Genomic DNA, 12,406 nt, shown 5'->3' on the forward strand with positions numbered 1-12,406 from the left:
CCCAATACTGACATCTTTGCTACCTAAAGGACTGGTGGCACAATTTTTTGCTACTATCAAATGTACTGCATCTTAAAAGGCAAATAAGATTTCTGCCATTTTATAAGACTGATAAGGATGTTCAGAAAATGAAACTCCATATTTTTTTCAGCATTACAAATCTATGATTGGAAAGCAGATTTCTCTGGAGTTGGAGAGTTAGCTGAACTAACAAGAAGAAAGTTTTGTCAGTTTACAGAGCAATCTGTAGATTAAATGAAGCTCAGTTTCTGCTTTAGTTTCTAAGGATTTCTATCTCTACATTCATTGTAAGATGTGACTGAGAGTTTTCTCCCAGGACACATACAAAGTCACTCTCCTCTATGGATTCTTTGTTATCCAACAATTTCTATGCTGACACTAGAACCATACATTTCCTTGAACTTTTCATAAAAACTGCATTTCTCAAAATCTGTTGGCATTTAGCTGTCTTTGAGATTTTAATTTTTTCAGTTAAATTTGACTGAAGTCAGCAAATAAATTCTGGAGATAGATACAAGGTGTGATCAAATCTGCCTTGTTTCCTATGAAAAAGAGATAAAATATTATCAGTCAGTAGTGGCATTTTGCTGCACACTGTATTTACATTGAAATATGCAATCTTCCTTGTTTCATTTATTTTTCATTTGGTCTGTAGTTTGCACAGGCTCTTTCTGTTCCTTCTAGTGATGGGCAAACTACTTCTTAATGAGGAATTCTAAAGATCTTGGATAAAAGTCAGTAAGGCTGCAGATTTTAGCTTTACCACTGCAGGGCACTCTATCGCTGAGAATGTAAAGTCACTTCATAACAAAAAAGGCAAGCTGTCTCGAAAGGGAGTTTTTATTTCATCATGGAGAGAGTTTTATTTCTGAGAAGAATGAATGCTGATCTCTCCCCACAGACATTTATATTATCTTAATAAGCACTGGAAAGACAATTATTCTGACAGGAATTTACATGCAAGGTGTTGTTTTTCACAGTGCTCTGATTATGGCAGCCCTCTCAGTTTTGGTGCTGGTCAGTGCTGCCCATAGGCAGGTTCACAAGCACACACTGTCAGAGAATTCTTACTTACAAGTTCTTGGCAGTTCCAGGTCACAGTGCACAAGTCAAACCTCCACACCCTTCTGCATTCTTAGTCACCTTAGAACTTTGTGGTTCAGTTTGCACCTGCATTTCCAGTGGAACTGGATAACAGAGTTGAACAGATTAAACTTTCTCCAGTGGAGACATCCACTGATAGTACTTGAGAGAGAAAGGAAGGAAATAAACTTTAACTGTGAATCCCTACAAAGAATAGTAGTGGCAGTGAGCAGCACTTTTGCTCCCCTCAACAGCCCTCTTGGAAGTAAATTGAGATCTGTATTATCTAATCCCAGGAAGCATTTTGTTTCTCAAGCAAGAGCTGTTGGTCTGCAGTCCACAAGAAGAGATTCTTCTGGCAAACCCAGAAGAAAAACTGAGGCAATGTCTCCCATCTTTCCTCTCAGAAAGGGTGACATCAACACATTAGGAACTCACGGGATTGTGGAACGTTCTGATCCCATTTTCTTCCAGGTGGGACCTACCACAAAGGACCCTGGCAGCTTCACAGAAAACACTAGTGCTGGAAGGGAGTGGGCTTGATTCTCTCTGTCCTCAAAGAAATGCTCCAGGAACTGCCTTGTTTTCTGGAATCTAGCAAAAAGAGAGCAGTAGCAAGGGCCCATGTCCTGTCTCCTTGCTTGAGCCCTGTGTTCACCTCCTCCAGACTTTCTGTCTAGCCTCCTACTTTCATTGGTGGTAAGGCGTTTCTCTTTGTTTTGTTTCTTTTTCTTCCTCTCTCAGTACTTAACAATTTCAGTTTTGTCTTGGAAAATAGGGACGCCTTCTTGGGAGGCAAGTAGGACTTCCAGTCACACAGCCTTTGCAGGCACCAAAACCAAAGGTCCCAGCTCCTGCTGTGCAAGATCACGTGAGTTTCATTCCCACATGTAGTCTTCTCATCCAAGATAGTTTGAATCTCAAACAAATTCCTTGTAGTAACCTGGAGATGCACTGGAAACTCAGTGTTGTTCATAGGACTCTTAAGCAACACAGTGAGAACTTCCATCTCCAGTTAAAAAGGAGTTCACAGAAGATTTGCTCATAAAGAGAGCACAGTTGTTTTATGAGGCATTAGTGGATAAGTGTTTTAAGAATACCAGAGACAATACTTGTTAGCAATATGGAAAAATCACTGCTGCTATCTGAGGTGAGGCAGATGGGATTCAGACAGAGGGGAAAAACCACATGCAAACCAAGAAGAATTCTTACCAAAATAATACAAGGTAGGGGTTTCTGATCTAATAACTACCTTGTCTTCTGATCTAACTATGTTCTTTAATAGTATTATTTTGTTCTGTGGGAAGGGTAAGATAAAAGTTTCAGTGTGTTTACCAATTCAGTTTACTTTGCTAGACTGCACTTCACTGAACTAGGCACATGCAACTCTGCACATAAGTCCCAGTGAAAGGACTTTAGTAAAGGCAAAGCCCTAAGTAAATAATCGTGCAGTTACTGTGCTTGTTATATACTGTTGCACTTGTATGGAAAAGCAAACTCAGATACAGAGAAAAGACAGAATAGAGTTACAAACTCTGAGATCATAGGGAAAAACATTCTTGTAGTTTTAGGTCTGACAAAAAATGAAATATGTTTAAATAACTGCAACATTGATGCGCAGTTTCTGAAATTTCACCTCCCAGTGGAATCTTTGAGGGGTAGGGGGATATTTTAAGGCAGAACAAATTCTTAAAGTTGAGCAGTCCTCCTCCAGGGCCAAATTTCCAAAATTAACTTTCTCTTTTCACGCTAACACAAACACCCATGTTCTTAACTTGCAACCTCACAGACTAAGGTCCAAACAGGTCTAAGCAGACTACCTAAGCCATATTTCCATCACTAATATGGAAAATCCCATAAGTTCTTTTTCAGTATCATGCTTCTAAAACCTGTTCTGTACAAACTGAATTCCCTGTAATGTTCCAGTATTTCAGCACTCTTACATAAAATGTTTGAATTCTTTTCACAAACTAGTCTCTAGAACAGTAAAAATTCATTACTCTAAGACTTTGAAGAAACTCAAGCAGAGAGACAGTATGGCAGAGTTGGCACTGAGAAGGAGCACCTGTGCTCCATGCAGATTTCTTTAAGCAGTAACAAAAGGCAACAGGAACAGTAATTAAGGAATGTGGCTTTACACAGTGCCTATGACGTGACACAGCAGTTAAATTTCAATAGCTTGTCCATTTGGACTAGTATAGCTGAGCATTTTTTGCCCTTTTTTTGCAGAATCTATGGGATCTCTATGATCACTCTTCTTAAAAGGAGATTCTGAGCAGAACATAAGCGCAGGTACTTCTTGGGTGGTTAATTCTACCTTCCATACAAAACACTCTAGGCCAAGGTTGCTTAGATTTCTGCCTTAACTTGTTTTCTGCCCCATCTCTTAGCCTCTCTTATGGCTTGCGGTAGCCTTCAGTCATGGTGGACATGGTTACTGGGCATGTATTTAATGTAATTTCAAGGTCGTAGAGACTTCAGTATTAAGCATGCAATGGCCTCTTCTGAATTATCTTGGTACCCAGGAAATAAGAAATTGCTTTTTAAAAAGAGGTAGAATCTGCTCTAGCCTAAATGCCATGAAAGTTCTAAATATCAAAGCAGAAAATTCATATGCTTCCCTTTGTTCTGCTACCCCATATTTTTCCACCAGGAAGGTTGCTTAAAGTAAAATCTTTCAAGTAGAAAATCTCTAGGGCCCAACCTCCTGATGAGATGACTTTCTATGCAGGGAGTCTCTCTTACGTGAGGAAGTGCCAATAGGTCAGAGAGACCTCTGTGCATGAACACCACTCAGCCGTGTCATTACTCCTTGTACATGGATTTTGAAAGATCTACATCTTCTTAAAGAAAAACAGAAAAGAACAGTTGGAATCATTCCTTGCAAACAGGAATAACTAATGTCCTTGATTTGTTCAGAAAAAGTCAAGGAGCCCTATGGCAAGATGAGAGGTTAAGGAGCTTTGTGTCCATTCTAAGGCAAAATGTAAGGAAACATTCAACCACCTCCTACCAAAACTGAAATACTGAAGGCATTCATCATGTTTTTTAATGGACAATTAATGGCAGATATTCATTCCTTCCTTTCCTACTGCCTGCTACAGATCACGTTATACTTAATGACATCTGTTTCAAACTGTGTGCTAGACACAAATCTGATAGAGCAAATAAATTTTAATGTAACTTTCCTAAATCCTATAATATCATGCAAAGGATTAAAAAAGGATACTTCATGTTGTTCTTGAATTCCACTGATAATTACTGATGGTTATAACTACCAGTTTTGTAAAATATTTTGCCAAAATCACTGGATGTTCTTTATCATGTGGATTATTGGCACAAACTGCCTGACAAATGAAATGTTTTCCTGGCTAACATTACTTTGTTAATGGAGCACACATAATTTCTCTAGGGTTATTTTCTAGGCAGTGCTTTTAAAACACCATATTATAGTAGATACTAATTTCAAGGAGCAGCACCAGTTTTGCCTGAAATGAGATAGGTTAGAGAATTACAAAGTTTAACCTCCCAGTGTTGAACTGACTCAGGGTCGCCATAACTATTCACAGCACATATGGAATCATCATACCCTTTTGACAGAAGGATATGATACAAACACAACTGCCAGACTTTAGTACATTGTCTGGTTATGAAGGGCACTGATCCACCAGATACCTCCTAATTGAGTGTGTCTTTTACCAAGTTTGTAGTAAAAATATATTTTTGTGAGTCACCGGTGTATTACATTAGCTTCATGATGGCTTATCTTCAGTGAGTCAGTGGTGATAAAGAAACTGAGTTAATATTTACCTATTGTATTTACTAAAATCACATACCCTTTAATGGCAAATGATCCATGAAATGGGCTGTAAAGGGGCCAAGAGGAGTTCTTTTTGCCAATACAGCTGCAGAAGAGGGAAGGCCTCTTATCCTGCAGGGTCCAATAAAGGGAAGAGTTATTAATTCCACTTTGTCACTGTGGGGGGAATAGTTATAACTTGTGTGCCAATAGCAATGATTCAGTGGTAAGTGATCAACACAGTCTGTAAACTCCCTGTCAGTCTGCATTTCCTTCTGAAAAGCTTCATGTATTTCTCCTGAAAAACTCAGTGTTTACATGCTTGAATATAAAAACTTCATTTGAATGCAAATATCCTTCCCCTGTCAGTAGTCCTGAAATCATTGCAGAGGATTGAAGCAACCAGTGATTTCTAAGGAGTGTAGCCCGCAGTATCTGTGGAGAAGCCAGAAGCAGCAGCTCTGGTTAGTCATTGACAGAATCTCTGCTCCCCAAGAAATGGCAAAGGAATGGCATAAATGACAGAGCAGACAAGCAGAGGTAAGAAAATGGCTAGGTACAGAGGAAGAAGACTGGGTTTCCCATTTCTCTGTGTAGAGTTTTGCTCTTGCTTTTCTCAGGGTAGAATCCCAGATGACTGATACTACTATCTCTGCTGAATAGAGCATAAGTGAATGTTTGTTCAATTAATCATTTGTTTTATTCCGCCTTTTCCTTGAAAACTTTTAATATGTACTGTTCATGTTCTTCCCAGGCCTAAGTGCTAAGTGGGGCTTAGAGGGGGAAGTCATGCCTTAGCTCATTCCTCCTGCCCATCCTCACATTACCTTGAATTACTCCACATGTAGAACACAAAGGGCTGGAAGTTGCAGAGGTCAACCTCACTATGTCTTTGTCATCAAAGGACTACTCCAACCTGAAGGGTATCTTTGGCAAGCAGTTATTACATGGTTCCTGCTGCTTTTGTGCAGCTCAGTGGGAATAAAGTTTTTTGGTTTTTTTTTTCCAGAGTTTGGAATTATATTCCCAGAGTCTGATTCTTCCTTCTACTCTCATACCAAAATGAATGAAATAGATACTTTGATTTCTTGGGTGGGAATTGGAAAGGAAGAGGACAGTGACTGAAGAAACATAGACTTTATCTCAGCAGAGTTTTGCACTTGGATTTTGACACTAGCATTGATTTTGGAAAATTAATATATTTCAGCTATCCACCTTTACCCTCAACTATGCTCTCTTAGTCTGTATCTGCAGTCTACTGATTTATATGCTTTTCCTCCTGGGCTTCACAGCCTTTCCCCACACCTGCCATTAATCCTGTTCTGTGGCTTGAACAAGAACTCAGTATAAAAATTACCAGGAGAATCTGTTGAATTTGAGTGTTGATATTTCACTGTGTTCAATTTCAGATCATCCTCATATTTCTAGTGTCATATTCTCATGGTTAAATTTATCTACTAGGTATTCTCTTAACTTACTTTGTACCTATTTGGACAGAGATCAGGAGGGAAGATGTGCTGTGATTAAAAGGAAAAGCAGCAGCAGTCCATGATTTCCATCACCAGTGCCATGAAGTCTGTTGGTTCTGTATTCCAGCCAAAATGGCAGGGCTTCAAGAGCTGCCTTCCAGTAGTGCCCTGCCTCAAGTGCGACTGACAATGGAATTAATGGGACACGGACAGCAGCAAAGGGGTAACACGAACTCATGTTTCATGTCCTGCACAATGCTCATGCACACTGGTGCAGAGTTTTCTTTCGAGCAAGGGCAGCAGCAAATCTTCATCTGGCAGATGCTGTCACCTGCAATTCTGCAAAGCACTTTGTACCTGTGTAGGGCAGCAGCAGTGGGCCAACTTTGGGACACTCCACTTTGGCAACAGCACAAAGTCTGGCAAAGCAGTGAGCAAGACCCTGTTCCCAAGACCCTGCTTGCTGCCTGCCAAGCAGATAAAAGACATTCATATTCCCCCAATGGGTGCATGGGCAGGCTTGACCTGAGGCCTTGCAAGAAGGGGCAAAACGATGTCCACTTTAAACTGTATCTGTGCTCACTTAGCTACTGGCAATCACTCTGACTTTACTGTTTTCCCAAAGGGGATAGAGCAGCTGGAAGTGTGGGAATGTCTGTTATCCATGTTGGATTTCTGGGAGTAGCTGAGAGGATTCCTCTCTTGTCAGGAGCAGTTCCCCCATGGTACAAATGAGGAAAATAAATGCAAGGTCAGTTTGTGTCAAGAGAGCAAATAAATCTCTAGAAAGGACTCTAAAATTACTGATATCAAAATACCCTTGTAGGATGTCCTACAAGGGGCTGTAGAGTTCATGACTGAACTCACTGAATTTTTATGGGTATGGGGTACTGTTATGCATTAAAGTACATTGAAGGCACCAAGGGACCCTTTCATAGCAGCATAATTTAGGTGGTGAAGGAACAATCTGTGGTCTACATTATGATGGGACTTGGGAACTGCTCCCTTATGATGTTTGGAGAATCCACCACTTCTGTGTGCATAAAGAATAAATTAAATCCTATTCGTGCAGTTGAGGTGAGAATTTTTACACTTTTGGTTTTGTTTCTGGTCTATTGAAGCAGTAAATCTGGCCTTTTTTTGTAAGATATTTTGGATATACTTCTAAAAGGGCAATGCCCTCCTGTCAGAAGATTTTGCTCTAAATAAACCACACATTATGCCTGACCTGATAATACTTTTTGCTTTGTTTAGAAGTCACCATTAAAGCTGGTAGAGGCAACAAACATATTTCTTGTGATGAGGGATTCTGCTGATGTGCAAGACAGAGAAAAACTCTGAAAGAGGTCAGTGATTGCTCCTTAACTAATCAGATGTTATAAAAAAAAAAGCTATTGCTGCCAAAGAAGTAACAACTGTAGGAGTAGGGTGAGGGGACCTATTTTCAAAGGAGGAAATTAGAAACAGACAACTCTCTGTCCCCATAAAGCAAGAAAGAGCTGGATACCTGTCTTGTCTGAAAGAGAGAAGGTTTCTGGGTGCTAATAATGAATGACTGAAAGAAAATTTAATGAAGCTCCACCTTTCAGGGACCCTGCCATGGGTTTTGTTCTCATGCCAAACTCTTGGACTATAAAAATCTGCCTATAAGCCAAGAAAAAACACTTCCCTGAAAGGATTTTCAAGTTACGACTTCATGGCAAGATGGAAATAAACAACGGGAGATCATTTTGGATCTTCTGTCTAATTTGGAGTTTTTGCAAGGGCAAAGAACCAGTTCAGATAGGTAAGAAAATAATCTAATTCTTTCATTACTTGCTCTCATATAGCTCTCCATAGGTGAGAAATAGAGTTGACAAATGAAAATGTGTAATATATGTGTAAGAGCTTTAGACATGCAGGATACTGTTAAACATTGTACATTTTTATCCTGATTGTCAAACATTTAAGTATTTCTTGTCTTCTTTCATTATTAGGTAGCGTGTCAACTGTTTCATGTCCTAAGTGACTAAACTTAAGGAGGAGACCCTCTGAATGCAGTTTGCACCAAAAAACAAAACAAAACAAAAAAATGGTGGCACCCTTTTCAACACATTTCACACATATTCTTCCTAAAATAAGTATTTACCATATCACCAGCTAGGCTTGATTGACCAGTATGAAATGCTGTATTAGCAGGAATCCCATTTTTGTGGTCTACTGCACTGCTGCCTCCTGGTTTGATTTTTAATGTCTTACACTTTTCCCAACTGCTTAATACATAGCTGATGCACCAGTTATTGCTGGCTTAGTAATTCCAGCAATTTCACTTCCAGGATAGCCAAACTTTTTCACTTGCCCTCGCAACTGTGTAGAAAAGTGCCAAACTTCAGTGCTGCAACCACCTATGAAAGTAGCAGTCCCTTTAAAAAGCTGTTTCTGCAAGGACTCACTGGGCATTTGAGTTTGGGCTACACATGTATAACATAAGGACCTTAATTTCTCAGTTCTTCCCTGCTGATTCTTAGGCAGGAATATTTAATAAGATTTTAGAGTTCACTGAGTAAATGAGTAACTGTTTTTGATTTGATCTATGGTGGATGTTGTTATGTTAATAGTCCTAAACATGCTACCTGAATAACACAAAGAAATTTTCCCATTTCATTTGTCATTCTTTCTGAAGAAATGCTGAAAGCATTTTGTAGTAGGCATGTAGAATTTAATTCAAGGTGATTCATATTTTCTTTGTGAAGCTCTGTAGGGTGCAAATTGCTTTCTGAAGTAACGTCTTATATGCACTATCTATACCTTTGACAGAGGTACAGCTTAGAGGTCCAAAACATGAGTTTTGGTTGAGAAGGAAAGCCAACTATTTCTTAGCCAACAGCTGAAGCTGGTAGCAGCCTCATGTACTGAGATCAGCAGCTGCCACTTTGCTGTAAATTCCTGCCACCTGTGATATCTCCTGGAAAGCACTCAACACAAAGTCTTGCCTGAGTTAAATGAGATTTAGACATCCAGAATGGGACTCTCCTCACTTCACTTTACATATCTACAATGCAAATATGTCTACAGCATGAATATAAACACAGCCTTTCTAGACAATGGAGAGATGCATGTGGTTTACAGTGTCTTCTTGCTAGGCACAGATGTAAGATGAGAAAGCTGAACCACTTCTGATTTTCACTGTTAACTTCTGCTTTTCACTCTTAACTTCAAAGGAGACTGGCCTAATCTGCTCACGTTGCAGGTATCTCTGTACTTCAAAAGTCATGGACTTCAAAAGTTCAGTGAGATGAAATTGCTTCCCAAAGGCTAGTTTCTTCCAGGAGTTATCATTTTTGCCTTTGAAAATCTGCCCCTTTAATGTTTTTCAGCAAAAAAAGGACAAGCACCTCATATGGGGTGAATTTCTAAGCTTCCCTACTATGATTTTTCTTTAGTCCAGGTCTCTACTGTCAGTAGGAGTGAATGTGTCACCTGGGGCAATTTCCACTTCCATACATTTGACCATGTAAAGTTTACTTTTCCTGGAACCTGCACATATGTCTTCGCTTCACACTGCAATGACAGCTACCAGGACTTTAACATTCAGATCAGGCGCAGTGCCAGGAACAGCTTCCTGATCTACTTCACTGTCACCATTGATGGAGTGGTCCTGGAGGTGAAGGAGACGGGAATCACGGTGAATGGGAAGAAGTGAGTAAAGACTGAAAGGTTGTTTTGGGCTGCATTTTTATCACTACGCACCAGGTGGTCTGACTGGAAAGCAGTGGCTGTGTATGAGATGTTCATAGCTTTTGGAACAGGGTATTGTGAAGAGTCTCCCCACCCAGTGTTTGAGAAGGCAAGAAACATTTAAACTAAACTACACAATCCAGGGACCAACACCAGCAAATTAAGTAGAGAGCTATGTGTCTATTATAAGAACAGAAGATGTTTTAAGGTTTCCTTAATGTTGCTTTGATTTGAGAGGGAGGGTAGAGGAAAGTACATAAACCCTAGCACTTTATGTAGAAGATTGGTGGTTTTTCTTTTTACTCAAAATATTATTTATGTGGTACTAACCCTACTGTTTTATATTGCTGTTCAGGAACAGGTGGTTCTTTTAGGGATAGTTTTCCATTTACAGATAGTTTAGTCTAGAAAATTGCTCTGCTTTGCAGATCACAACTTGCCCAGGGATCTTCTTATAAGAAAATGCAGAATTTTTAGAAGTCAAGATCCACACCTTTAATTCCAATTCAAAGTGAAGCACAAAGGAAACTGCAAAGAGAAGGGTAAAAATATTTCTGAAGTAAAATCATTTTCAACAATAGCTGAAAGTTGGGCACAATATTAAGGGCAGTCCTCTTGAGAAGCACAGAGTCCTGCTCCTAGCAGAGAATTTTGAAGGGCCTTGGCAACCTTTGACTCTGGGAAAACCCCTCACAATTTTGTTGAAGAGAAAATTGCAAGCACATAGGCTGTCTTGACAGGCTTCTAGAAACAACCAAATATAGAATAGCACCACTCTGTTGTAATTATAGCACCAAAGCCCATATGTGTCTTCTAAATCAAAGGGGCAAGAAATCTCCTCTCTTCTAGCCATTTTCTGAACTTCTAAGTTTTTAGACTGTTGCAAATTGAATGGTAATTGTCTTGCTAAGATGGAAAAGTAATGTAGGTCTGATTTGGATGAGTACATGTGTAACAGAACAGAGCTGTTTATGAATCCCAAATATCAAGGAGGTCCTGGAGGGATGATGATAACCTGCAGTGTCGTCATGTGGAGGGTCATTTTCCCAATATTGTCATCTCGCTCTTTATAAACTTTTGGGTTAGGTCCTTGGGTTTGGCTGCTTTCTATCAGTTGAGTGGCTGATGTAGTATTGACACAAGACCAAAGTGCATTCTGTTATGGATTAAGGTTGGTAAAAGGACACAGTGGACAATGTAATGCATTGTGTGGACAAAGTCAGACCTTGCAAAGAGTGTTCCCATGTCTTATTTAGTTCCTTTTAACTCTAGTTTTCCTTCCTATATATCTGTAAGGATTTCATCAGTCTTTTTTTCACTGCAATCTGTTTTGTCCCCTCAAATTTCCAGGATTGCCATGCCTTTCAGCTTGAAGAGCATTCTGATTGAGGACACCTGTACTTACTTCCAAGTCACTTCCAAGCTGGGCCTGACACTCAAGTGGAACTGGGCTGACACTCTCCTAGTATGAACAGTCAGTTAGTTGTTTTCCTCCTGGTGAATCTCATCAGTAATGAAAAGCAGGGCTGGATGCAGTCACTGTGTTGATATGTGAAATTATGGGAGGGAGGTATCACTCTATCCATAAGCAGATAGAAAAATACCAAACTGGGCAATAGTTTCACAGGGCAGGGGCATGGGATCACAACCCTATGGTATTTCCAGCTAATTTTATGTGACAAAAGGGTTAATCCTGGATACAGCACATCTGCAGTTATTTCCTTTCTCTATGGGGCACTGGCAGCAACAGCCCTCCAGCTCTGCCTTGCTACTCTGTATCTTGACCTTCTTGTATGGGAAACTGATACCTGTGACCAGTTCAGACCTTGGCCTCTTTCATTCCAAAGTGATGCTATGTGGGAATTCTCCTCTAAACATCTACCCTGGAATATCCTCTTCTGTACCAGTGCATTTACACTTTTGTGTGTGAACACTTATCCTTCCCAATCAGGACTCAGATTAACTAAATGGAAGTTGTGTGTCATGTTTTGCCATTCAGAGAGATAAAGCGAGGGTAAAAAGGGAGTAGAGAGAAAAAATATCAGGAAGTAATCAGATTATATTGAAATTCTGATTTATTGAAGTATTTGCTTTTCCCCTTCCTCTGTACTAATCGATATCTAAAGTGTTAAAGGCAGTATTTGTACGTTACTATAGAGTGGACACAACAGCAGGAAAAGTGCTGCCTTTTTTGGGTGGACCTGAGTGGCACCAGTACTGTTCCCCCAGCATGTAGGAGTGATAAGGTGCAATAGTTTTGTCCAGCAAGGCAATAGTGTGCTAACCTGGCTGTTTATTTCCACTAAGCATGGGGAAG

At 39.9% G+C, this 12,406-nt stretch overlaps 1 protein-coding gene across 1 annotated transcript in view; it reads left to right on the plus strand.

Moving 5' to 3' along the window:
• The first annotated feature begins 8,076 nt into the window (after positions 1-8,076).
• The window catches only part of LOC110484475 (mucin-5B), a 42,064-nt gene continuing 37,734 nt past the window's right edge, over positions 8,077-12,406 (plus strand). The window contains exons 1-3 of the mRNA XM_021555146.2: positions 8,077-8,158; positions 9,795-10,050; positions 11,440-11,554. Of these exons, the coding sequence (XP_021410821.2) occupies positions 8,077-8,158; positions 9,795-10,050; positions 11,440-11,554 (453 nt within the window). The remainder of the gene's footprint in view (positions 8,159-9,794; positions 10,051-11,439; positions 11,555-12,406) is intronic.

This window comes from Lonchura striata, chromosome 6 (genome assembly GCF_046129695.1).
Source record: "Lonchura striata isolate bLonStr1 chromosome 6, bLonStr1.mat, whole genome shotgun sequence".
In the NCBI taxonomy this organism is placed as follows: domain Eukaryota; kingdom Metazoa; phylum Chordata; class Aves; order Passeriformes; family Estrildidae; genus Lonchura; species Lonchura striata.